This window comes from Bos javanicus, chromosome 14, assembly GCF_032452875.1.
Source record: "Bos javanicus breed banteng chromosome 14, ARS-OSU_banteng_1.0, whole genome shotgun sequence".
In the NCBI taxonomy this organism is placed as follows: Eukaryota; Metazoa; Chordata; class Mammalia; order Artiodactyla; family Bovidae; genus Bos; species Bos javanicus.
This window is the reverse complement of record NC_083881.1, coordinates 44335827-44363628: the sequence shown is the minus strand read 5'-3', so window position 1 is coordinate 44363628 and position 27802 is coordinate 44335827. Positions and strand designations below refer to the sequence as shown.

At 44.2% G+C, this 27802-nt stretch overlaps 1 protein-coding gene across 6 annotated transcripts in view; it reads left to right on the top strand.

Annotated features, from left to right (window-relative positions):
• The window catches only part of PAG1 (phosphoprotein membrane anchor with glycosphingolipid microdomains 1), a 155494-nt gene extending 128247 nt beyond the window's left edge, over positions 1-27247 (top strand). For 5 of the 6 annotated variants that reach the window (XM_061439071.1, XM_061439068.1, XM_061439069.1 and 2 more), the window contains 6 exons: positions 4696-4903; positions 6515-6566; positions 9633-9729; positions 11829-12427; positions 17010-17069; positions 22271-27247. In XM_061439071.1, coding sequence (XP_061295055.1) covers positions 4779-4903; positions 6515-6566; positions 9633-9729; positions 11829-12427; positions 17010-17069; positions 22271-22639 — 1302 coding nt within the window. In that variant the 5' untranslated portion in view covers positions 4696-4778 and the 3' untranslated portion in view covers positions 22640-27247. The remainder of the gene's footprint in view (positions 1-4695; positions 4904-6514; positions 6567-9632; positions 9730-11828; positions 12428-17009; positions 17070-22270) is intronic. The other variant, XR_009740871.1, reaches the window with a different exon arrangement.
• Positions 27248-27802: the final 555 nt, after the last annotated feature.

The following is a 27802-nucleotide window of genomic DNA, read 5'->3' as shown; positions in this document are numbered from 1 at the left end:
TGTTCAACAGAGGCACCAACAGCAAGAAAAGCAGGTCTCTCCAGGAGAAGCCTGCTGATTAGGGCCGAGAATAGAATTACACTGCCCCCTTGTGGTTGAAAGTGGCATGTGCTTTTAAAATAAAAGGCTGGGTTTTTCTCAAGATCGAATCGCTTGTTGATTAAACCAAGAAATGAATGGATATAAAAGTATGAGAAATTTTGGAGTTTTCAATCCAAAATAGTTAACCAGCACAATTTCTAAAAAAACATCCCCAACAGAAGTCCTGTGACCTCAAGCACCGACCTTTTTTAAGGCCAAGTGACAGGTTCCCACAGTAGTCTGAAGTCAAGGGGTAGGAGGATCCCAGTGCCTCTTATAGAGCAATGTGTGGGTGGGTGGCTGGGTGGGTATGCGCGCATGCATGTGTGTGCTCTGTCCCTAAGTCGTGTTCAATTCTTTACGACCCCGTGGACTGGAGCCCTCCAGGCTCCTCTGTCCATGGGATTCTCCAGGCAAGAATACTGGAGTGGGTTGCTATTTCTTTCTGCAGGGGGATCTTCCCCACCCAGGGATCAAACCTGCATCTCCTGCATTGGCATCTCCCACTAAGCCACCTGGGAAGCTCTTAAAGAGCAATACTATAATTATTGCTGGTCATGAATGGCGCATCAGTGCAGCAAACAGTAAAGCCTATTCTAAAAGAGAAAGAGTTGATGTACAACTATTAGGCTAAATCTGCTATTTCACTAATATGATCTTTTGCAGCACATCTTAGTGGGACATTCAGGTGTCTTAATAAATGTTCACTGAGGTCAGTGAATGGTCCTGCTTTGCCCTATGTTGAATAACTCATAAAATATTTACACATGAGGTCTGACAATGGGATGCTGTTTGAAGAAACAGCATTCTATAATTGAATATAATTTTATTGTGATAGGTAGGAAGAGAATTAGAGAAATAGGCTTAAATGTCTCCTTGAAAAAAATCATGAGAGAGCACCCCAAACTGTTCATGTGTTTCTGCTGATATGGCTTGATTCAGGATGCTCAGGAGACATCTTACTTGATGAAGGAATTAGGAGAGAATAAACTGGTCCCCATGGGCTTCCCTGGTGGATCAAATGGTAAAGAATCCACCTTCAATGCAGGACACGTGGGTCCAACCCCTGGGTCAGGAAGGTCGCCTGGATGAAGGGAATGGCAACCCACTCCAGTATCCTTGCCTGGAGAATTCCATGGACAGAGGAGCCTGGCGGGCTACAGCCTATGAGATTGCAAAGAGTCAGGCACGACTGGGTGACTAAACACATCCACACACATAGAAGCTGGTCCCCAAGACCAGTGACAGCATCAGCCTTGGACTGTCTTTTCCATGTGGACCCTGGCAAAGAATGTAAGGTATAGGAAAGCCTCACTCCTTGCGGGACCATTCCTTTTCAGGGTGACTCCTTACTTTCCAGAGACTGTGCCTTGTTTTCTCTCCCCCTGTCTTGAGAGAAATCTTCAACCTTTGGTAAGGGTGCGGATGGCTCCGCTACTCAAGATGAGCTACATAAGGACCCCTGCTCCCTGCATTTAAGTTCAGGGAAACCAGTGTGTGAGGGCCCAGCCTTGTGCAGGAAAGTCCATTCCACTTCTTGGAAAGCCCCAGACCATTAGCACAGGGCTTCCACTCTCATCCCCACTGGGAAGGAGGAACATGGAAGCCAAGCATGTGCATCTACACATGTGGGGGAGGAATGGGCTATCTACACACTGGGAGGGGTAGAGGTGGTCTGTCTGCACACCGGAGAGCGCAGCCCATGAACGCCCATAGCGGGGAGGTCGTCGTGTCTCAACTGTAGATAAGCCAGAAGAAATGGGCAGAATTATGGAAACAGAAAGAAACTAGGACACAAGAGTTAACAGTGGTGTAGATTTTCTCTAAAAGAAGAATAATCCCGCCTAGAAGTCATATGTGTGTAGACACCTCCCACACACACTGCTGGCCCCTGCAAAGGAAGGGGCTCCCGCCACACTCCCAACCAGGGCTGTGACCTGTGCGGCTCCTTCAGTTGCATGCAGAAGTTTCCGAGAGGTGAAAGCCGCCCACACAATCGGAGCCCTTGCCTTGGGGGATTACAGTGTATTATAATATCTGACTCAGAAATACACCAGATCTTTCTTTTCACTGTGGCATTTTTTCTGTGCACCAGGAGAACTTTTGGAAAAAGTATTGCTTTCACTTTCAGAAGCTTTTCTGCAGATTCTAATGGAAGGGTAGTGAGCCCGGAGTTTTGATACATTTTCTGTGAGTTACATCCTTTATTCAGTCACTGGTAATAATCTGCTTTCATCCTCCTCCCCATACTGCTCTGTGAGGCAAAGCACCATATTATATTCTATCGCCTCCCCCTGTTGAGAGAGAGAAAGAGAAACGTGCACAGAGATGAGAGAGGGGCTTGCTGGATGGATATGTGGCTTTTGAATAATTCACTAAAGAAACTATTTTCTAAGGACCTAGCGCTTTATCAATAGACACTGATCAATCATTGTACAAATGAGTGAGCAAATGAAAGAAGGAACACACAAATGCCTGCACAACAGATCTTCTTTGTTTGTGCCTCTCAAAGTGTGCCACGCATGGACCTGGATATAAACATTTACTGATTTATGTGCTTGCTTGAATGTATTTTAATAACTTACTCTGATGCCAATTTGTAGCCTGAGTTTAAAGTGAATTATTCATTGTTGCAACGAATCATAAGAGAGGTGCTCTTCAGTTATAGCTGTCCAGGGGCAAACAGGCAAAGGCAACGTGACCGTCCGTGACAGTACACGTGCAGTGTCCACAGGTATAGTACATAACCGACGCAGGAAGAATGCAGTTCTTTATTACCCAGGAAGCTGTACGCTTACGTATTTATGGACCTGTAGGACATGTTCATGTTGGTTTAAGGCCATATAGAAAGCAGTCAGCTTCATCTCCTAGAATTCTCTCTGCATACTTACAATTTCTTTTTCCCCAGCTTTTTTTTTAATTATTATTTTTCACCTTTGAATATTTAAATAAATGCAAAATGCTTCACCTGGAGCAAGTTTTCTCCCGTTGAACCACAGTGCACTCCCTTAGCTGCCCAGGTGCAGGCTTGATGTAGCTGCTCAGTGGATGGCGACATAGTCCCAGCTCTGTCAAGGAGCAAATGGAAATGCAAATATCAACCAGCCTTTTTATTAAAAAGTGTTTTGAGTTCTAATGAATTGTCATGACACAAATATTTATTTGGTGACTTTATTCACGTAACTTGAGAATGAAGCTAAGGCTGTGTAAGTGAGAAATGTTCTAGAATTGATCGAAGCAAATGTTCTTTAACAAGCTCTGATGAGAAAGCAAATCATTAATTTGAAATAGTGCTCTATTTTTCAAAATCTAAATCTTAAAATATTTCACAAAGCTCGTTGGCTGTTTTCATTTAGAAGCCTTGTAACTCACTGGACCTGGGAGCAATAGCCCCCAGTGAGAAGGAGCGCCCTCTAGGGGCAGAGGCCACAAGTGCTGGCTGGACTCAGGTCCTCCGCTGCCGCTGAGTCTGGCAACACCGCGGGGGAACTTAGTGCCTGAACTTCAGCTTCCTTGTCTGAAAAATGGGAGTTAGTCATGGTTTCTTCACAGGCTTGTGTCAGCGATTAAATGAGGAAAGCACTTGACTGCATGTGTGCTAAGCACTTCAGTCGTGTCCCACTCTGCGACCCTATGGACTGTAGCCCACCAGGCTTCTCTGTCCATGGGATTCTCCAGGCAAGAATACTGGAGTGGGTTGCCATGTCCTTCTCCAGGGAATCTTCCTGACCCAGGAATCAAACCTGCATCTCCTACATCTCCTGCCTTGGCAGACGGATTCTTTACCACTAGTGCCACTTAGGAAGCCCCCATGTGCCAGGTACTAAATGCCAGGTACTACAATGTCCTAGGGACAGCTCTTACCCTCGGTTTGTAGTTGTTTGTAACTAGGCTTCTTTGCTGCTGGTGATGTGTTCTCAGCACAGACTTTCCTCCAGGGTCTTGAAAGTAGACTTACTGAATGCTTACAAACTTTCATGAAAGCCAGCCCTGAAAATAAAGTCATAGGCTCAGAACAGGTAACTGTTTCTGAAGGTGAATATAAAGACTATCGATGTCATTAATTGACCTTAAACCTTCAGAGAGAAGCAGGCTTGGGGAGTTGAGGATTCAAGTGGGGAAGAAAAACGTAGCAAACTACGTTTTTGTGAAAGCTGTAATAAATGGTTTACAGTGTTCTGTGGACAAAAGGAATCCAAATACACGTGTATTTATTTGTTGTTTCTTTTTCAGCAGATTTTCTCCAGGTGAAACATTTTGCATTTATTTAAATATTTAAAGGTGAAAAATAATAATTAAAAAGGCTTGGAGTCTTACTTGAAAACATTAAGAATCCATCCCCCAAACTTACAAAAATAACATCTGTGGCCTCAAAACACAGAGCTAGGCACCACACACTCCTGCTTTGCATTTTGGGTGAGAAAACAAAAGCCCAGACCACGGAGGGGTACTGGTTTCAGGTCGAGTCCAGTGCGTTCTGTACACACCTCCCTGATCTGCTCAGACTCGCCCCCAGCCGCCACTCTCATCTAGCCCCTCCCCCACAGGAACTTGCTACCAGATTCTAGCACCTCTCCTGAGAAGTTGTCAAAACACAAGCTGTTCTCTCTGCAGGAAGACGCCACCCTCTGCCCTCATGTCGCCACCTTGGAAGGACTGACTGACTCCAGCAGCCCGTGCCACTCCCCGCCCCCACCATGGGATCCGAGGGAAGCTTGCTGATCGAGGGACAAACACAGATCATCTTGTTGGAGAGCCTGGCATCTGTGGCCACCTTCTTCCTCATCACCTTCCTCATCTTTCTGTGTTCCAGTTGCAACAGGTAAGAGTGACATGTGTCTACTGGAGCCTTAACACGTTCCTGGGACCTAGAAGACTTTCTGTATTAAAAAGCCTGTGATGGATGGCATCCCACTGCATAGATGTTCACAGACACTCCTGTGATTAACTGCCTTCTCTCCTGCAAAGGGGCCCAGGACACTTTTTATTAGCTCAATGAAAGGCATACTTGGTTTTCCTGGGGAGCAACTGGAAGAGACCTTATATATGAAAGCCCTTATATATGAAACTTCCCAGAAGGAACTTTTTTCTGTTCTCATGAGCACACCCATGTCTAAATTTATATTGTCTTTCTCCATCTGTGGACATTTGGAAATCTAAGTACAATGTGTATTAAACACACTCTTTTTTGCTACCATTTGAGAGTTACTGAGAATTTTTGCTGCTCTGTAGCTGTGGAGGGGTCATTTTATTAAAGACTTGTAATCTAGAACTGCAGTTTCTTAAGAAACAGATTTTTCTAAAAGAGAACCATTCTGTGTATGAAATAACCGTCTTATTTTAGAATTACACTTCTCTCTCTCTCTCGACTCCTTCGTATATAATGTGTAACCCTCCCACCAAAAAAAAAAAAAAAGGAGATCTTTGCTTGGAGAGAAGCAGAGTCCTTCCGAAGCCAGAGTGATTTTCCAGGTGTTCGGACATTGTTACAACATATGCCGCTCTCTGGTGAGTTGGCTGCTGCTGGAGCAGCCAGTGCAGACCAGCTGGCAGCCAACCCTCTTCCGAACTCTTCTCAATAACCTCGGAAGAGAGTTGCCAAGTGTCATTTAAAAGTCCGGATATGGCTTCCTGCACTGAAGTCTCTGTCAAAAAGAGAAAATCTGGAGTCCCTGAACTCAAGTAGTGCCGATTTGGACGCAGGTCTCCTGAGCTGGAGAGAGACCAGCTGGCTGAAGAAATAAGACCCAAGAGGAGAGGAGTGTCAACTCTTCTGGGCCTGGGAGGGCCTGTCTCTGTAATTATTTGTGCTCCCACTAGGTGTCACTGTTGCCTTATACATCTATGGGAAAGGTAGCTTCTAGTACTGATGGCTTTCTTTAGTCTGTCCTGAGTAAAAATAAATTCTATTTTTACTGGATGGACTTTTCCATAGTCTGGAAGTACACATGACTCATCCTGAGAGCATGTACCCTTCCCAACAAGCCGAAAGTTGTATTTTCTTTATTTTCTCAATCCCCTGGCAGTGTGTGACTTTGCAAAGACTGAATTAAGAAAAATGAAGACATGAGAATTGTCTGGACTTCCTTAAAAAATAAAAATTAAAAAAGAAATCATCCCAGTATTCTAGATATAAACAGTTTCGACTCAGGAAACTGCCCCCAGTCCTCTTGTTAACTTGTATTTTCTACTCCTGGAGGAAGTGGGGGCAAGAGAGCTGGCCAGCCCCTTGCTAGGACTTGACCCCCTCAGACTCTGCTGCCTGCAGAGGAGGGGTAAGTTGTCTGGCTTCTGGTTTCTCAGTAAAATAAACTCGGTTCTTTATTAAAAGAGAGATTCAAGTGTTGATACAGTTTGGATAGGAAAAGGGAGTGTGTGTTTGATTTTAGGTGGCACGTTGGATATTACAGCCACGTTTCCTTTTCTGTTTCAGAGAAAAGAAGCCAAGACCGCACAGTGGGGACCATGAGAACCTGATGAACGTGGTGAGTGTGCGTGCACGTGTGTGTGTGTGCACACGCATGTGCCCTTTGAGGCATCAGCCACTTCTCTAAGCAGGTCCCTGCAAGCTTACAAGCTGAGGGCAGCAACTCAGCCAGAGTTAACTGGCTGCCTGGGCTGAACCCTTGTGCTGCAGGTTTATACTCCCCGTGGCTAGCTTGTGTGCGTGATCAGTCACTTCAGTTGTGTCCGGCTCTTTGCAACCAGTGCTCGAAAGATGCTCAGATAGTCCCAGCTTACCGCAGGGATGTTTCTGTTTCGCCTCTGCCCAGTTCCAGCTGGTTTATTAGTTGGCCACAGCTGTCATAACAAAGGACTGCAAGCTGAGTGGCTTAAATAATAAATTTATCATCTCAGTTCTGGAGGCTAGAAATTCAAGATCACGGTAGCAGCAGGCTATGAGGGCGCGTGTGTTCCAGGCTGCTCTCCTAGCTTCCAGTGGTGCCCTTGGCGATGCTTGAAGACTCTGCCCTCACTGTCATATCTGTCCCTGTGACTTTTCTTACCATCTTCCCTCTGTGTGTATTTATGTCTGTCCAAGTTCCCCTTTTAGAAGGCTGCTGATATGACCTCATCCCTCATCTTAACCTGTTTCATCCGCAACGACCCTGAGTCCATAGGAGGTCCGTTCTGAGGTACTGAGGGTTAGGACTTCACTACAGGAATTTGGGGAGGATGAAAACTCAACCCATAACAGCTGATCAGTAAGGTTGCAGGAGCCTGAGACCCCCAGCATCCTAGATGGCCTGGCCCAGTTTTCTTGCTCTGTGTCCTACAGGGTCCTGACAAGCTCTAAGGGCCTTTGGGATCCACCCAGGTGAGGAGCAGCTTGAGCGTCCTGGTCCCACCTTGTTCCACTCAGGCCTGTGCCCTTAACTGGCTGAACAATACTAACAGCTGGGGGTGGGCCACCCTCCTATTGTTGTTGTTGAGTCGCTACATTGTTGTTGAGTCACTAAGTCGTGTCTGACTCTTTGTGACCCCATGGACTGTAGCCCACCAGGTTCCTCTGTCCATGGGATTCTCCAGGCAAGGATACCGGAGTGGGTTGCCATGCCCTCCTCCAGGGGATCTTCCCAACCCAGGGATTGAACCCATATCTTCTGCTTGTCAGGTGGATTCTTTTCTGCTGAGTCACCAGGGAAGCCCCTGCCTTCATATACACAGGATAAAACTATGAAGTTGCTTCCTCTCCTAGATGTAATTTCTCAAGAACAACTGTAAATCTGTCCAAGGAAGAAGGGGCAAAGAGAAACGATGGATGAGTGAGGGGTCTGGAGGTGAGGGATCTGGAGGTGAGGTCTGGAGTAAAAAAAGCAGCCAGCAGTCAGGTTCCGAGCCCCGCAGCAGGCGTCTCCAGTCCCAGGCGCCCTGCCCTGTGAATGTGGGAACTCTTCCAGCCGGGGCAACGAAGTGGTCAAGTCTCCTCTCCTAGGAGCCCCGGGGGTCCTCCCTTTTGTCTCTGTGTGCAGGAGGCTCACCCATCCACCTCTTCCCGGCTTCTCAGCACTGTCCTCCCTCTTACCCTCACTTTGTCACCCCCACGGCAGTCTCTGGTTGTCTGTGTCCCCACTTCTCACCTGTCCCCAGCACCTCTATTAGACTGCACCCAGAAGGCAGGTGGGGGAGAAGGTGGCGCCTCTGCTGTAGCTTCACACACACGCAGGTCCAGGGGTGACCCAGGGGAAAGGGGGTCCCCTTTCATGGGATTGAAAGAGTTGATTCCCTGTAAGTTTCTGGAATGTGAGCTCCATACTCTATTATTATTTTTGTGGTTTAGTCACCAAGTCGTGTCCAACTCTTTGCGACCCCATGGACTATAGCCCACCAGGCTCCTCTGTCCATGGGATTGTCCAGGCAAGAGTACTGGAGTGGGTTGCCATTTTCTTCTCCAGGGGATCTTCCCGGATTAGTGATCTAACCTGTGTCCCCTGCTTGGCAGGTGTATTCTTTACCACTGAGCCACCTGGGAAGCCCCCTGTGTTATTATTACTTCGTTGCCAGTCAGGAGTCAGAGATTTTGAGAAGCCAGGTAGCCAAGTGGTGCTATTTACATCAGAACTTCCTGTGTGGACTCCTGGAGCCGGTCGGGTGTGCCTACCTGGGTCCTGCATGCACTCCATGAGCAGGATTGGGGAGCAGACCATATCAGCAGTGATTCAGCTGCTACATGAGACGGGCGGCATATTTCAAGAAATACGTGATCTAGCAACTTACTTCCAACTGTAGCTCAGCCTTGTCCACTTCCGCCAATAAGCCCAGTAAAAAACGATCAATGCCATTCTTCCCCAAAAGGGTCCTGAATTTGTGAGAATAAGGAAGGTTTGCAGACCTAAGCTTTAGCATACAACATTTTTTGCAAACCTTCAAGCGGAGACTTGGCTGATGATGAACATCTCGGATGTCAGTGACGTTTATCTTTGATCAGATTTAAGACTCTCCCCTTCAGATGACAAAGGTGATGTTTTCCCTCGTTTTCCTCAGCATGACACACCTCTGAAAAGGGTGACATTTCCAGCATCTCTGGGAGAAAGATGAGGCCGCTATCTGCTGGTGCTGATTCGGATCAGCCCTGGGGCTTCCCCGTCCCGCCTTGCCTTGAGCTAGGAGACTGGCTCCCCACGACCTGCTGTAGCCCACTTGTGATCTGGGAAGGGAAACTCTGGGGGTGGCAGCCTCAGGAGATTCCCAGGACAGCTCTGTCCAACAGAACCTTCTACCAAGATGGCTCGGCTGCACTGACAGAATGGCCACTACCCACGTGTGGCTGTTGAGCCTTTGACATGCAGCTAGTCCAACTGAGGGACTCAACTTCATTTCATTTCACTTAATTTGCATCTAAGTAGCAGATTTGGGTTTTGTTGTTGCTATTTTAATTTTTAGAAAAAGCCATGGACGGAAATCCCTGGTGGTCCAGTGGTTAGGACTCTGGGGAACTAAGATCCCACAGGCTATGCAAATGAATAAATATAAATAAAACAACAACAAAAAGGCATGGCTATTCCCCTCTGCCCTGCAGTCTGACTCTCTTGGCATCTTTGTTCTTGCAGCCTTCTGACAAGGAGATGTTCAGCCGCTCTGTCACCAGCCTGGCCACAGATGCGCCCCCTAGCAGCGAGCAGAACGGAGCACTCACCAACGGAGACAGTAAGTGCTGTCACAATTCCAGCTTTCCAGGCAGGCCTCATTACCTGTGAAAGAACTAGAAATGTAGCTCAGAAAGGTCAGAAAATGTAGCTCAGAACACCACCACGATTACCATCATCATTTCTTTATAACACCGGCTCACTTGCCTGCGTGACCTGGACAGAAGTACCTGGGAATTAATATCTTCCCCAAGGCAGCCCTTCACCAATGAGTGGTACAAGGAGGGGTCCCTTGTCCCTTGGCTGAGATAACTCGTAGGCCTGTTGATTGCTCTGTTTTCCAGACTTTCCTGCAGGATTTGGCTCTAGTCACATATTTGAAGCTGTCTTATTAATGCAGACTTTATTGGCTACATTATCCACTGTATTTCTTACACCTTTCAATAAACCGTTCACACATGAAAAAAGAAAATGTAGCTCAAAAAACTAGGAAATGTGTTCTTGCTCTCCTTTTGTATTACTGCCAGTTTTAGCAAAAAAAAAATATCATTTGGATGAAAAGTTAGTATCTATGAGTTGGCTGCTGTGTGCCCTCACTCTAAGATCTATATGTTTATGAACTTGTGTACGCTAACAACTGTAAGATTACTGTTACCCTATGAGATTACTATTACTAGTATTACTACTGCTCTGTAAGATGGAGATTATTACTGTCCTCAGTTTACAGATGAGGCAACTGAAACATTGCTGCTGCAGCAAATTACCACAAATTTAGTGTCTGCGAACAGCACAGGTTAATTTACAGCTCTGGGTATCAGAGTCTGAACCGGGTCTCCCCGGGCTAAAATCTGTAAGTATTGTCCAGCCCAGTAGCAGCAGGGCAGCATTTCCTCCCCAGGTTCTAGGGGAGAATTTGGTTCCTCGTCTGCTTCAGCTTCTAGAAGCTGCCCGTGTTGGTCCAGGCCTTTCTCTCCATCGTCAAGCCCCTCTCAGGCTCTCCTGCCCGTTTCACTCACAGGTGTTAGCCGCTCAGTCATGTCTGACTCTTTGAGACCCCATGGACTGTAGCCCACCAGGCTCCTCTGTCCATGGAATTTTCCAGGCAAAAATACTAGAGTGGGTTACTATTTCCTTCTCCAGGGGATCTTCCCCACCCAGGGATCAAACCCATGTCTTCCATATTGCAGGCAGATTCTTTACTGTCTAAGCCACTGAGAAGCCCCTTTTACTTATAAGGACCCTTCTAATTACACTGGGCCCACCTGGATGCCCAGGGTCCTCCCCATCTCAAGGTCAGCAGGTAGGTAGTTTATCCTTGTCCTTAATTCCTCCTTTGCCATGTGACGGAACACATTCACGGAATCTAGGGATTAGGACATGGACACCTAAGGGTGCATTATTCTGCCTGGCACACAGAAGTTACTAATTTGCCTAAGATCTTATGGTCTATGCACTAAGGATCTGTAATGTGAACCTTTGGTTTGAGTCCGAGGCACCCCATCTACACGCTCACTGCCTGATGTGAATGCTGACAGAAGTCACAACTACATCTCCATGGTGCAGTTTACAGACTGCTTTCACCTGCGGTAGCAAATCCGCTTCTTATCTCCATTTATAGACCAGGAAGCTGTGGGGCAGTCAGGATTGACACTGTGTCTTCAGACGCCAGTGCCGGTTCTGTCTACCAGGACACAAATGTCTAAATCCAGAGGGCGAAAGCTCACCTCCTCCATGACGATTAAGTATTCAGAACACAGTGGGTGGTGGTGATAACTTCGCAGATCAAGAGATCCATTATCAATTTCCCCAGATGTTGTGTCCAATTCTTTGCGACACCAAGGACTGTAGCCCGCCAGGCTCCTCTGTCCATGGAATTCTCCAGGCAAGAATACTGTTGTGGGTGGCCATTCCCTTCTCCAGGGGACCTTCCCAACCCAGGGATTGAACCTGCATCTCCTGCATTGGCAGGCAGATTCTATACTGACTGAGCCACCAGGGAAGCCCAGATTTCCATTAACAGTCACATCATGTACAGTTTGCAACCTCAAGTCAAATAAAAAGCCAGCACCTTGATTTCACTTCACTTGACATTATCCAAGTCACTGTAATAGTTCTATAAGGAAGCGTCTTTCTCCACTTTTAATATTCCTGCTGCTTTAGTTCTTTCAGAAGACAGCACGGTGACCTGCATGCAACATTATGAGGAAGTCCAGACCTCGGCTTCAGATCTACTGGACTCCCAGGACAGCACAGGGAAGCCGAAATGTCATCAAAGTCGAGAGTTGCCCAGAATTCCCCCAGAGAGCTCGGTGGACACGATGCACAATGGGAGAAGTGCAGACGGGGATCAGGCTCTGGGGATGGAAGGACCCTATGAAGTGCTCAAGGACAGTTCCTCGCAAGAAAACATGGTGGAGGACTGCTTGTATGAAACCGTGAACGAAATTAAGGAGGTGACGGCAGCTGCCCAGCCAAGTCGAGGCCACAGCGGTAGGTCGAAGTCTACTTCCGGTGTGAAAGAGCTTCCGGGGCCGCAGGCCAACAGCAGAACAGACTTTGCCGAGTATGCGTCGGTGGACAGAAACAAAAAGTGTCGACAGAGTGTCAACGCGGAGATTCTTCTTGGAAATTCATGTGATCCAGAAGAGGAGGCCCCGCCTCCTGTCCCCGTGAAACTCCTGGACGAAAATGAAAGCCTTCAGAAGGAAGAGAGTCAAGCAGAAGAGGGAGCCGCTGAGGGGACCAGTGAAACCAACAAGGTGGGTTCCTCCAATTTGTTTCAGAGCTTTGGTCCCGATTGGGAATCTACCTAAACCTGGGGCGTTTGTTTGCATGGTATTCTAAGAAATACATGCTGACACCTTCACGTGTATCGAATGGTAACAGCTGTTTTCATGTAAGCTGTGTTTGAATTTTTTTACCCCTCCAAGTAATAAAATACTGAAAACTCATGCTTACAAAATATTTCTGCCTTGGCATCTTGGATATTTTCCAGTTTTTGCATCATGTCTCATTGAGGCCAAGTATTATTTTCTACATTTTGAAGGCCAAAAACAAAAAAGATGAGACTTTGCTGCCCATTTAGCCTCTTCTACTTTTCGCCATCCCAAGCAGTGGGGTGATTCCCGCCCCTCCACCCAAGGTCCCAGAAATCAGAGCCCAGGAACAAGCACACAGGTGCTTCTGGGCATATCTGGTTTATGTATAGACTTTTATAGGAGTCACATAAGAGATTTTATTTAACAACAATTTCTAAACAATAACCTGTGACTCTTAAGTTTAGATGTTCAACAGAGCTCTAAAATGCAGTAAGAATCCCTGAGCCTTCTCTCTGTGTGTCCCATGAGCTGACATCTGAGCCACAATAGCTTGGAATTCTCATCTCCAGCTATCAGCATTACCTTGGGATTTTCTATTCCCTGCGGAGACAACAGTAGGGTTCTCTTCTCAGGTTTTGGTAGGAAGGCCAAGTAGGGGCTAGTCAGTCGATAGCAGCCTTAGAAAATTTGTGGAGTTCATGATCCAAATGGGAGCCCTGGCTAAGGTTATATGTGCCTGCTAAGTTGCTTCAGTCGTGTCTGACTCTACGACCCCATAGACTGTAGCCCACTAGGCTCCTCTGTCTGTGGGATTCTCCAGGCAAAGATACTGGAGTGGGTTGCCATGCCCTCCTCTAGGGGATCTTCCCGACCCAGGGATGGAACCTGCATCTCTTCTGTCTCCTGCATTGGCAGGTGGGTTCTTTACCACTAGCGTCACTTGGAAAGCCCTTACTCCAAGGGGTCATTCTGCATAGTGTTCTCTGAATGCATTTCAGCTTTTCATGTTACCCATGAAGTAAGCCATTGACAACAGCAATGAAGTGTTTATGAACATATTTGTTAAAGGCAAAAATGCAGCCCAATTTTTTGCCCTTTGTATAACCAGAGATAATAAAACTAATGTGAAGTTTATGCTGTTTAAAACAGTTAAACCTTTTTTTACTTTCAAGCAGTTGATAGATAAGAGAGTTGATTGTCTAACCACTGCCAAGTAAGCAATTTTCCAGATGTCACATTAGAAACTGGAAATACCCATCTGGGAACCAGATTACCTTTCTGTAGGAATATAGGGATGAATGATCCATCGTTTCCATATAAACCATTCTCATTTTAAGTGATTGGGAGAACTTAAAATGCTTAATATTCATGCTTTCATTTGCAAAAGGATTTTAATGAGCTTTTCCACTGTAAGCTGCAAGATCTAGGTGCTGGGAATGCACTAGTGAACAAGCAGATAAGTGAACAAAAATCTCTGCCCCTGTGGCGCTTACATTTTAGTTAGAAGATAAAAACATAAATATGTATGTAAGTAAAGTATATTTTTTATATAATACTTATATGTAAAATGAAGTCACTAAGTCGTGTCTGACTCTTTGTGACCCCATAGATTGTAGACCACCAGGCTCCTCTGTCCATGGAATTTTCCAGGCAAGAACTGGAGTGGGTTGCCATTGCCTTCTCCAGGGGCTCTTCGCAACCCAAGAATCGAAACCAGGTCTGCAGCATTGTAGGCAGACTCTACCATCCGAGCAGCCAGGGAAACCCCATATATACATATGTATTATATAGATAACGTCACTGACTCAATGGATATGAGTTTGAGCAAACTCCAAGAGATAACGAAGGACAGGGAAGCCTAGCGTACTGCAGTCCATGGGTTCAAAAAGAGTCAGGCACGACTTAGTGACTGAACAACAAAAGTATATCTTAGAAGGCTTTAAAATATAAAGGAAAAAAATCAGAACAGAATCTGAGGGACTGAGAAAGTTGGGTAGGAGCACAGTTGTGAGGAGAGTGGTCAGGGCATGCCTGGCTTTGTTCAAAGGGGCATTTGAACAAAAAATTAAAAGGAGTTGAGAGAGTGACTTGGTTCATGTTTTAGGGGAAGAGCCAATGAAGTAGAGGAAATGGCCAGTATGAAGGCCCTGAGGCCAGAGCATGCCCAGCCTCTCCAGGGACAAAGAGGGTATAGGTGTGGCTGGAGAGGAGAGAGCAAAGCTAAGAGGATTTGAAAGAGAGATTAACTGGGGGCCCAACCCTGTATGGCCTTGGCTTATAATCTGAATAAAATGGGGTCGCTTGAAAGCCTTGAGCAGGATGACTTCATCTGGGTTTAAGAAGGATCCCTCTGATGGAGTTGACATTCAGCCGTGAAGAATGAAAGCAAGGAGACCAGTTGGGTAGCCATTCTAATAAGCAAGACAAGAAACACTTGTTGGAACAGGGTAGGAGCAGCAGAAGTAACAGGAGACACTAAACTAGAACCAGGAGATTTGTTGATGGGCCAGATGTGGATGAAAGGATGAGGAAACAGTGATGAATCCAGGGTGTGGCCTGAGCCCCTGGAAGCGTGGGACTGCCATAAACTGAAGTAGAAGGACTGTGGGCCAAGCAAATTTGGGAGTTCGGGGCTAGACATATTGGTTTGAGATAGATATTGGTCATCCAAGAAGCAACATCGGAGAACAGCTGGATGGAGGAACAGGCTTATAAGGATAGGCCTGGGCTGGGCTAGTACATTTGGAAGTCAGCAGCAGAAATTAGTTTTTTCAAGCTGACATCGGGTGAGATCACTGCATGAGTGTGTGTGAGTGGGGACTTGAAGAGTTCTAAGGACACAGGTCCAGGAAAGAAAGGAGCCAGCAGAAGAGAGGAAAACAGGAGAGAAAAACAGGAAAATCCAGAAAAACAGGAAAACAAGGAGTGAGTGTTCGGGGAAGAAGGGGTGACCTTGCAGCACACAGCAGGTGGGTCAGGAGAGAGGTCAGGAGAGATCAGTGACATGATGGACATCAGTGTCCTCCTCAAGAGCAGTTTCTTTGGAATCTAGGAGGCAGAAACTGAACTGAAATGGGTTTGGAGAGATAATAGGAAGAGAAAAATTGAGTGTTGTTTTTTTTTAGACAACTCTTTTAAGAGGTTTTGCTATAATGGAATTAGTAACAGAACTAGAAGGGTGTGTTGGTTTGGTTTGGGTTTTAGAATAGATAAATAGCCTATTTTTATGTGGATGGGGATGACTCCATAGAGGGGAAAGTTGATGTAGACAGAATGGAGTGTTGCTGGTGCTTATATCCACGAGTGGGTGCAAGGGGTCAGGGTCTCCTGCACAGGAGGAAGATCGCCTTAAGGTGGAGCCTGGAAAGTTCACTTGTGGCAACGGGCAGGAAGGAAGACGTGTGAATGCAGAGACTGGAGGTGTGATGGGAGAGGTAGAAGTTTATAGACATTTCTTTTGATTCCTTCAGTTTTCTCAAGGTCCTCAGCTAGGGATGAGGTGTTGGGGGTTCGGGGAGAGAGGAGAAGATGTGAAGAAGGCAGCTAGGAGAGCATGGGCCAGCGGGTAGTAGCAGGTGTAGGAAGATTCAGAGCAGCTTTAAGGACTCATCTGAGGGGTGAGTTCTCCAGTGACCAGGAAGGGAGTGGAGTTCTTAAAGTATGACAGTGATGGCCGACCATGGAGCTTGAGTTTGATAGGGTAGGAAGGAAGGCGGAGGAGAAGTGAGACGTGCAAAAAAGTGGTTGGGGGCCCCACAGTTTTGCAGGCTTGTTAAACTGGGTTATGGGAGGAGTAGGCGTAAACAGTGAGTGCTGGTCTGAAGGGGCCTGCAGGGAGATGGGATAGTGGGGCTGCTGTGGTTTAGGCTAAGAGGGGTCTGAGGTGCAGACTGAGCAGGGAGGTGGGGCAAGGATGCACGGTCAGTGCAGGGAGGTCAAGGAGTAGGTGCAGGTTTGGAAGGATACAGGTCGGTTGAAATCAGCAAGAATTCAGGCAGGAGAGGTGTTAGAGATTCAGTGAATCCAGAGCCAGAATCATCAAGAATCATCAAGAAATGAGGCCAGAAAATGTGAGTTGATTTCTCCACTAGTTGTGAAAAGTTTCCAGATGACCTAAGAATCTTCCTGATAACTCATGCAAACTAGAAATAAAAAGTTTAGGGATTTGACAAACACCATAGTATTTTTTTCAGTCAATTTTTCAATCTTTCATTAATGATCAATCCTTCAGTGATAATTAGGAATTGAAACAGTAATCATAATCATTTGGTTTTTCTGTACCTACAGATTCAAATTAAAAAATTAGAAGAAATTTATCTAATGTAATACTGCTGGGTATGTAAAATCATACTTATGTGTTTATTCCTGAGGTCCTTTATATAATTTCTTTGTAGAAAATAGTTTCTTGTCTAAGAATCGTTTGAAAACATTTTTGTATATAGTTGCATCAAAGCATATGCCCAAAAAAAGGTTAAATTATTGACTTTAAACTCTCTTCTCTTGATTTATTTTGTTCTAACAGAGACTTAGTTCATTGTCGTACAAGTCCCGGGAAGAAGACCCAACTCTCACAGAAGAAGAGGTGAGTTTTGTTACTTTTAAATAATCCAGAAGCTCTTGTAATAGAGAATAGCACTTCCTTCCTTAAGTAGACGCTCTGTCCTGTTACCCTTCATTTGAGAAAGCTGAAGTAGGCTCTTAAGCCTATGGTTGGAAATGAGAGTTGGCTATGTTGGCTTTATCATGGTTCAGAGAAAGTAACTGGGAGATGGGAAGACAAGGAAGAGGATAAGTTGAACAAGGAAGCTCAATAGGGAAGAAGGAGAAGACAAAAATAGAAAGGGGAGGGGAGGAAAGAGGAATGAGAAGAGAGAAATGTAAGTGTGTGAGCTTTAATCAGGGAGGAGGTTCCCATTAGAAGGAAGTTAATAGTGGGTTGGAATATGCAGGGAATTGGAACAGGTGGATGTAGAGAATTTGCTCCAGGCTGGGAGACAGAGGAAGAAGGGCTTAGGCTTCTGGGAGACAGAGCAGGAAACTTCAAAAACACTTCCAGACTGGAAGTAGGGTTAGACATGGCCACCAATGAGAAACAGTGATGTATCCTCCCAAGCACCGGGGCTAAAGAGTCATGGATTAAACTTTCAGTGAAGCATTAAAATTGTAAAAGCCAGTATTTATGGGATTTTGTCAAGCTAGATTCAGAGCCGAACACCTTAATTTGTCAAGCTACATAAAGCCTCTTCCTGGCATGCCTAGCTTAGTAAATTGTGTACGTGTACAAAAGCAATGTGGGCTTTCCAGGTGGCGCTAGTGGTAAAGAACCCACCTGCCAATGCGGGAGGCATAAGAGACACAAGTTCAGTCCCTGGGTCATGAAGATCCCTGGAGGAGGGCACGACAACCCGCTCCACTATTCTTGCCTGGAGAATCCCATGGACAGAGGAGCCTGGTGGGCTACAGTCCATGGGCTCACACAGAGTCAGACACAACTGAGGTGGCTTGGCACGCACACACACGCAAAAGCAACACACACGTGTGACGTTGCCCAGCCCCCACCATGTTCCCTCTCCAGGGAGTGGAACTGCCATCTGTCCACCTGGTTGCAGAAGCCAAAACTCTGGGGCCCTCCTGAACACCGCATTTTCCTCACTGTCTTCAGATTCAGCCAGTAATCAGGCCCTTCAATTCCACCTCAGAAGCTAACTTTCATGTTCCCCCACCCCTGTCCATATCCACTGGGCCCGCCCCTCACAAGACTAATGCAGGGCCCTCCTACCAGGGCCCGAAGTGGCTCCTGTGCCTCCTCCAGCATTTTTCACTCTCCTGGAGCCATCCCATTGGCCTAAGAAAATATTTTAATTCCCTGGCAGTCCAGTTTTTAGGACTCGGTGCTTTCACTGCTGAGGCCATGGGTTCAGTCCCTGGTTAAGGAATTAAGATTCTACAAGCCAGGCTGAAAAAAAATATATAAGAGATCTGGAAACTAATTCTTTAAAATAAATTGAGACTATGTGAAATTTTTAATTACTTTTCCTCTTATCTTACATTTGTTTGTGGTTTTTGAATAGGACACTGTTATACTGATGAATGTTGAACATAGAATAAAGAACTGTGACTCCCATGTATTCATTCTAGGAAGATGATTTAGGAAAAATAAATATGGAGATCATTTATTTTTATATTCATGTGATATAATGTGAGTCCAGACTGAAACTGAGACCTGAATTTTAAGTACTGTTATCCTAATTTAACAGAATGATGGGGGAAGGATTGAATATAAAAAGAAGAGAAATGAGGGAAAGAGGGTAATTTATGAGAACATAATAACAATTTACAGACTGAATAATAATGATGAAAGATGTTAAAGAGAAAAATTGCAAAGCTAAATAGTAAGAGGGCTTGAAGAGAAACCTTTTATTTATACAAAATAAAAATAATAGTCGTAGGAGACATATATTCAAAAAGAATATTAGAAGACTTGAGAAATGTTAATAAGATTTCAAATTTACAGTGACACCCTCCTGCACATTTGGTTCATGCCCAGGGAAAATATTAAGTTGCAAGTTAATGAAAGAGCCTGTAATTTAAAAAAGAAAAGACTGTAAAAGCCAAGAAGGCCCAAGTACTTACCAGGAGTGGAGGCCATTGTGACAGAAGCATGGGCAAGAAAGGAGGAAGAGAAACAGAAGTGGTGCTAAGGGCCCAGCTCTCGCTGTCACTCTCACAGATAAAGTTGTGTGTGTCCTCCTGATGTTACCGCTGAAGCTGAGGAATAAATATCCAGACACCGGCTACCTTCATTACTATCCATGCATGTGTGTTTAGTGGCTCAGTCGTGTCCAGCTCTTTGCAACCCACGAACTGTAGCCTGCCAGCCTCCTCTGTCCATGGGATTCTCCAGGCAAGCATAATGGAGTGGGTTGCCATTTCCTCCTCCTCCAGGGGGTCTTCCCAACCCAGGGATTGAACCCCGGTCTCCTGCACTGCAGGCAGATTCTTTACCTTCTGAGCCACCGGGGAAGCCCCTATCATGCATGACTCACCCCTTTATAATCTGTCCACGTTTTTGGCTCGGACCACCTTTTAAGTAAAAAGTTTCATGTGTTGGCAACTTGCTACACAAAGCAGAGGCCTTGTGTTTTACTCTTCTGAAATGGAAAGCTACTCTAATTCCTCATTTTGAAAGGAATTTTTTAGTTAAAACCTCTCAGGTGAGAATGTTAATTTAATATGCATGAAAATGGTTAAATCAACAGGGCAGGAGTTTCACAAAGATTATTTCTCTGACTCAAACCCTTTGGATTGTCAAAGCCTGGCAAATGCCAGCCACCAGCCTGTAGGGAAAGTTCTCATGCAAATGACAGTTAGCGTGCGGCAGGCGTGTCTTAAGAAGCTCTGGAGGCCAGCTGGAAGCTTTCTGCCCAGTATGTGGATATGTGAGAGTAGGACATCTCTCTCTGCACTTGCAAAGCCAAGCATCTGTCAGGAAGTATGTTCCCTTATTTCCTGGGTGTTTTAATACATCAATTGCTGTGCAAAGATAACTGCAGGTAATGAAGGATATTTTTACTTATTTCCAACCATGATTTCTAACAATAAAACAATACCCTCCTTCCCAAATCTCCTAATCAGTCCATTTTTGTATCAAAGAAAATGAAACCTCTCCTGATATTTGTGGCTTTGTTGTTGATGTTCAGTCGCTCAGTCATGTCTGACTCTTTGCAACCCTACGGACTGCAGCACGCCAGGCTTCCCTGTCCTTCGTCTCCTGGAGTTTGCTCAAACTCATGTCCATCGAGTTGGTGATGCCATCCAACCATATCATCCTCTGTCATCCCCTTCTCCTGCCTTCTGTATTTGTGGCTAGAGGAGATGTATTGGTGAGACTGAGTGGGTTTGCTTGGAAAACAGCCTGTTCTTCCCAAAGGAAAGAGTGTCCCATAAGTTTTTGTCTTTGTTGCATGAGAGGTGCAGTCTTGTCTGACTCTCCACGACCCCATGGACTGTAGTCCACCAGACTCCTCTGTCCATGGGATTTCCCAGGCAAGAATGCTGGAATGGGTAGCCATTTCCTTCTCCAGGGAATCTTCCTGACCCAGGGTTTGAACGCATGTCTCCTGCATCTCCTGCACTGGCAGGCAAAGTCTTCACTACTGAGCCACCTGGGCAGCCCATCCCCTAAGTTGATTGTCTCCCAATATCATTTCTGAGTTGATTTCATATAAGAATGAATTTTCCCACTGAAGAAAACTTAGCCCCATATCTGAATGTCTATTTAACCAATAGTATGCAATGAAGTATTAATTTAAAAAATAGTAGAGGGGTGGGATGGTAAGGAAGATGGGAGGGAGGTTCAAGAGGAAGAGGTATACCTATGGCTGATTCATGTTGATATTTGGCAGAAAACAACGAAATTCTGTAAAGCAATTGTCCTTCGATAAAATTAATAGATAAAATCAGAAGAAAAAAAAAATAGTGGAAAGTGATCCTCTGACAGATATATGTATACTGCCAACCAGCATCCAGAAGCTATTGTTGAGACCTTTGTGATACGGGAGGAGTGGATTATACAGTCTGGTGCAGTGCTTCTGGCACTTAGTGGGCATGAGAGTCAGCCCACCCCCAGAATTTGTGACTCAGTGGTTCTGGGGTGGTGCCCCAGAGTTTGCCTTTCCAAAAAATGTCCAGATCCTGCTACTGCTGACTTGAAGCCCACCCTTTTGAGTATCACCAGGATGATATGTTTTCTACCCTTTTTTGTAAAGCAGTCAAAACTTTCCTCAGGTGAAATACCATTGTGATAAAGAAATCAAATAAAACCCGATGTTGTGGTCAGGTCCTGGGGGTCTTGAGCTGCCCACTCTACCTGCTTGCCTCAAACCCTTGGCAGAATTAGAGAGAACCTGGATTTCATAGAATTAGGCTACTTACAAAGTTATAGACAACACATATAATTGTTCTGCTGCGTACTCCAGGATTAGCATAGGTTGTGAAGAATCGGCTTCTGGGTATATATCCAAAAGAAATGAAAACACTGTCTACAAGAGATATCTGTACTCCTCTATTTATTGCAGCATTATTCACAATAGCCAAGTCATGAAAACAACTTAACTGTCCAACAACAGATGAATGGATAAAGAAAATGTGATTACACACACACACACACGCATGTACACATAATGGAATATTATTCATCCATAAAAAAGAAAATCTTGCCATTTGCAACAGCATAGATGGATCTTGAGGGCATTGTGCCAAGTGAAATGAGTCAGATAGAGAAAGACAGATACTGTGTATTCTCATATAGATGTGAAATCTAGAAAAGCCAAACAGAAATAGAGTAGAATGGTGGTTGCCTCAGGCTGGGGACTGGGGGAAATGGGGAGATGTTGGTCAAAGGGTCAAACTTCCATCTATAATAAGTTCTGGGAATATAGTACATCATGGTGGCTAGAACTAACAGTACTGTGTTATATACTTGAAACTTAGAGCTTAAATGTTATCACCACACACCAAGAATATGGTAATCACAGTAAAGAAGTTGTTAACTAACTTTATTGTGGTAATCATTTCACAATATGTGTATCAAACCATCATGCTGCACACCTTAAACTTACATGTGTTGTGTGTCAATTATGTCTCTGTAAAGTTTGGGAATCCGAAAAAAATTCTTAAAGGGACCCACACCCCCATAGTCCCAAGAATCTAGCTTGTCACTAAAAGGGGGAGGGAGGAATCAAGCTTGGAGCTTATTTATTCACTTCTCCCCTTGTTTTCTAGATCTCGGCCATGTATTCATCAGTGCATAAAAAAGGACAGCCAGGGAACAAATCAGGACAGTCACTTAGAGTACCGGAGGCCTCCTACACCTCCATGCCGGGAGCCGCTCCGAGGTCCCCCTCTTCCTGCAACGATCTCTATGCCACTGTTAAAGACTTTGAGAAGATGCCGCATAGTGTCAGCACACTTCCAGCAGCAGGCAAGCCCAGTGAGGAGCCTGAGCCAGATTATGAAGCCATACAGACTCTAAACAGAGAGGAAGAGAAGTCTGCCCCAGAGACCAACAGTCACCATGGCCTTTGCCCAAAAGAGAATGACTACGAGAGCATCGGGGACTTGCAGCAATGCCGAGACGTCACCAGGCTCTAGCAGCCTGGAAAGGACCCAGCTAGCAAAGGACCAGCCGGCAAAGCCAGTGCTGCTGCAGAAGACAAGAAGCGATGTCAGCCACACTTCATATGCTGCTTTAGGAAAGGGAAGACGATTGGAGATGCCAGAACTGCTTCTCAGTTTGGGGAGAAATGCGGTAGGCACCCTGCTGCCAGGGCACTGGCATACCCAAGCACACCTGCGTCATGCACCCGCTCCCTCTGGAAGGATCCCGGCTGTCAGTGATCTCACCCTCTTCGTGAAGAAAGCCACGCAGTAAGGAAGAATGACACTTGTCAAAAACCACAGCTCACCTGCCTGAAACACTGCCATTCACAGGAGCCTGGTTTCTCTCCCTCTCTCCTTTTCACTGTCTGCTACTGATAGTAAAATGAATGGCATTTCTCTCTGAAATCTTCCGATTTATAATGGTTCGTTCCAAGGATTTTCTCCCACCAGGCTGGGCCTTTGCCTTCAAGTGGGTGTTTTCCGTTGCTAAGAAATTGTGGTTGCTATTTCCGGTCTGCTCCCCAGCCCATTCAAAGAGCTGCACCTGGGAACCCGAGCCCCCAACCAGTGGAGAGCACTGGGGACACCCCTGGAGTTTCCTAGCTCTTCATTCCTTCTGATTTGGGCACTCCATGTCAGCAGCCTCTTCCAAAGTACTTGAAGTCATTGTTAGATGCTTTATTTTATTTTTATAGTCAATATGGTTTTTTCCCCCCCAGTGTTTGAAACTCTTCAGAGTCTTTTTCAGTATTTTCAAAGAATATCATGGTACTTCTATACTTGTTTTAGTCCAGCTCATTCTTCCAAAACAGAGAGCCTTAATCTCAATGTTAGGACACAGACCACGTGTTTGGGTGGCAGCCACTGCATCCATCTCTTCCCAAGGGCTGTGGACTTGAATGTGTATTTCTGATGACCTCTGCTGCCACACTGACGTGCAGGAGTTCATACATGAACTGCTCCCCTAAGGTAATCTATTTGACATGAAAATATAAACATTTATTTTTGTTATATAAATTTATAAGGTATTTTATGTTTAATGCCTAATTTCTAGGAAGTGCCAGATAAAATATATATTAACTATTTTGATTTGATGTACAATGATTTATATTCTCATTTTGAAAAGACACCATGAAGCACATAAGCTTGTACCAGTAGTTGTTATCTTTTTTCTAACCAAGTGTTTAAAACATGGAAGGTTTTTAAAGACATCACTTTTCAAATGGTACTTGGAGCTCTTGGTCAAAAATCAGCTGACTCATTGGAGAAACAAGTGGAATAAACATAACTGATCATTTTCAATGTTTTGTGGTGGGCAATAGTGAAATATTTGAAATGGTAAAAATGGAAAGAGGAACAAGATATGACCAGGGATGACTGACGATTAACCTTATGAAAGTATTATGATTCCATTAAGGTTTAGCTACGTTTTTAAGAAAAAGGTGATGAATTCTGTAGCCTGGTGCTTGCACATGTAAATTGCCTGTTGGGATTTTTTTTTCCCCTTCATTCAGTGGCTGAAATAACTCAGATTGAGAGCTCAGCCTGGTTTGAATTTAATCATCTCTTTAGATTTTATAAGGCTGACATTGGGAAACCTGTTCACTTTTCATTCTAAAAGGAACCTGGTTGAAGTGCTATTATGTAGTGTGGGCTACAGAAAAGAAGCTTTTCCTACACTCTAAAGAAAAAAAAAAAAAGGCAATTATTCTGTACCACTGTGACATCTGCGATTTTTCAGATTGAATAATCTTACTGTTTTCACTCATTAGGACAAAGAATGCAGTTGGGAGGATGAAACATCTTGAAAATTGTAGGGACCAGCTCCCGGGCATGTTTTTTTCCATTCCTTGCATTCATGGCTTGATTTTGTGACTGCTCTGTAATACGTTTCTGCAATTGTAAAGTAGCTCAGTTGGAGTAAATGGTTTGCTTGTTATTTTCCAATCAGCCTGGTCTCTCCTGTGAAGACTTTATGTGCATAAAAGCACAATCATCATTGATCAAAAGATCATGGCAGAATAACCTTGGATCAGGGAGAAGTTTATCAGAAAGGTGCAAGGCCCATACTCTCTGAATTCATCTCCTTTGTAAGCACTGGTTTGCCCGGTGATTCTCACTGCTTATTATGAATGAGTCTGACCCAACAACCTCAGTATCATGGGGTTGCTTTGGCACCTGTTGACAGCCACCTCACACTGTTCACCAAGCCTTGTGCATGCTGCAGTCTCATCCTTTATGAGCACCTGACTGCTCAAAAGTTGCAGTTCATGATGTCTCACTTATGACCAAGGAAGCGGGTATGATCTCTAAAGAGTAAAGCTGTTTCTAGATAGGGAAGCCCTTTATAAATAGTCATATCTTGAAATTTCATTATTGGAATTCCCCCAGAAGTTTCAAAATAAGGGCTATGCCTTACGGCCGTAAAGTGTGCAGTGAAATCTCTCTCTCGATTGGAGAACCTGTGCTAAGAATAAGTTGTGATATAAAGTATTAAAAGGGAACTGTAAGGGCCTCCAAAACACATCCTGAAAGAGTAAGTAATAGCACAATCTATGAGGACTAGGGCCTGAGAAAAGCAGAGTAAGCTTTGGGAGATGGCTCTGCTCTTCAGAACATTAGGTACCTTACTGAAGTATTTTATTGATGTAACATCACTGTTTTAACCCTTTAGTACAGTATTTCATAAATTTCATCACTTTTAAAAAATGTTATTTGTTGAAACTTTGTGCTAGAATCTTTAGGTTGGAAGCCTATGGTTTCTTTAAAAAGTTTTCATCTTAAAAGCTACGTAGTTTAAGTGTATGAAAAGTAATTATCAAGAAAGAAAGAGTTTACTGTATCTTTAAAATTCAATTTGACATCCATATTATGTATGCATTGAACTATAATAACCTAGGTTATTATAATCTTGCCTAGGATCTTTGCTTTTATTCATGTATTTTGAAAGTTTCAAAGAGTTTTTTTTACTGATTCTCAGATATTGTCTGTCAGCAGGGAAGTGTAACCTGCTTTATGTGAAATGTTTGAGGAGATTTTAAATTCTAGGAGGAAGTAATTTTTGCACATATCTTTGCCACATTTTTTTTTCCTGCCCTTCAGTAAATTATATCATTAGGATTATTAAAGCTTTTGAAAGTACCACTCTCCTTTGTGGGAAAAAGGCTAATTACTGATTTGTCTGCCCTTAAAATCTAAGAGTTGATTCTAATTGAGTGCTAGATTAGGTAGTTAGCAAAAAGAACTGAAATTTAACCTCAGCATGTTACTAGATCTAGCTCTCATATTTGATTTTCATTTTTCAAATTAGAGCATTTACTTACTTTTACCAGTAACTATATATATAGGGCTTTCCTGGTGGCTTAGACTGTAAAGAATCTGCCTGCCATGTGGGAGACCCAGGTTTGATCCCTGGGTTGGGAAGATCCCCTGGAGAAGGAAATGGCAACCCTCTCCAGTAATCTTACCTAGTGAATGCCTGGACAGAGGAGCCTGGCAGGCTATATACATACACGCACATGTGTATATATTTAAAGTCACTCTGGTGCTTAATTAATTAGGATACATCCCGTCATGTATTTTGAATGTGTATCCTACTAGTGTGATGATTATTGTCATAAAAGCAGAACAGAAGAAACAGTTGTCCAGTCATTTTCTTTTTTTCCCAATCATTTTCATTTGACAGTTACCAGAAAACCTTCTTAACTGGCCCTCAGTGAATTTCTCTAGTTAATGAATTCAGATTTTAAACTATGTCCATCATTTTCTTAGCTGAAAAACAGTGGTGTGTTTAAATAGTTTTATTCATGCAGCTCCCTAAATATTCAACCGGACAGAAGGAAATGAAAGTAGGTGTCCTTCTCAGACAGGTATTTGAGGAGAGATTTGGCCGAAGGCAGCAAGGGCCGTGTGAGCCAGGATAGTGACGCCCCCACACACAACCAGACGGCAGAAGCAGGGGCTATTATCACCTGAAGGCACTTCCTTCACTGTCTCCAGAAACAGGGAGGTTTTAGCATAGAATGAACAGCAGTGGAGGAGGATCCTGTGCTGCTCTGAGATGGTGCCATATTATGGCTAGAATCTCAGAGCCTCAGTTCAAGACTGATTTAGGACTTTGTAAAGGAGTAAATGCTCCTGGTAATAGTTGCTGTGAGTCTGTGTGGTCTAGTGATGCCATTCTGAAAGTGTTGATTTCTGGTACCAACCAGCTTAGCTTTGGTTGCTGGAAGCACAGTAGGTACTGATGGTTATTTCCTGGAAATCTTGACAGGCTTATTGTACTGTGTAATGGGGAAAAGTTAAAGTGTAATGTTTGGTGTTAATAAGTGACTGATGTGAAAATAGGAACATGTGTCTAAAATATCAAATATAGCTTTATTTGCAGTGAAGTCTAAATTCTTTGTCCTGTAGTTGTATTTTCTTGCTCTGTGTTGTAGCTTTTCTTAAATATATTATTTCTGACAGTATCACTAGACGAGTTTTACACACTTAGAATGTGTTTGACTTTAAGAGAGCAATCCAGAAACTGTGTGAGAGTCTTCATCTGGAATTGCCAAAGTAAATTAAATAAAATCATGGTCTAGAAGAGAACAAACATTCATAAATGGTGTTTTACCCCTACTGCTCATTTTAAAGCTGTATTTACATGCAGTCTCCAATACTTATAAAGTATTTCATTGTTTTTCTAGGTTCTTCTTTTATTTAACTAGGAAATTGTAGTTCAGATTTTTCTTAATGCCAGATGACACAAGAGTTACATTTTTCCTTTAAAAAAGACGATTTTTTTTAAAAGCATTATTTTGGTAATCATTTATCTTAATGCAGTTAGATTGAACTCCTCTTTGCTCACCACTTCCATATTGTGGGTGTTTTTTAAAAATGTGGCTCAGATTCTTTGGATTCACTGGACTATATAACTTCATTGCTAACACTAGGGGGTACTCTTTCTGCCCCCTTCTGATGCCTATGTCAGAAGCTTTCTCTATCTCCTTTATACTTTAATAAAACTTTATTACCCAAAAAAAATAAATAAATAAATAAAAATGTGGCTCAGATGGTAAAGAATCTGCCTACAATGTAGGAGACCCAGGTTCAATCCCTGGGTTGGAAAGACCCCCTGGAGAAGTACATGGCTACCCACTCCAGTGTTCT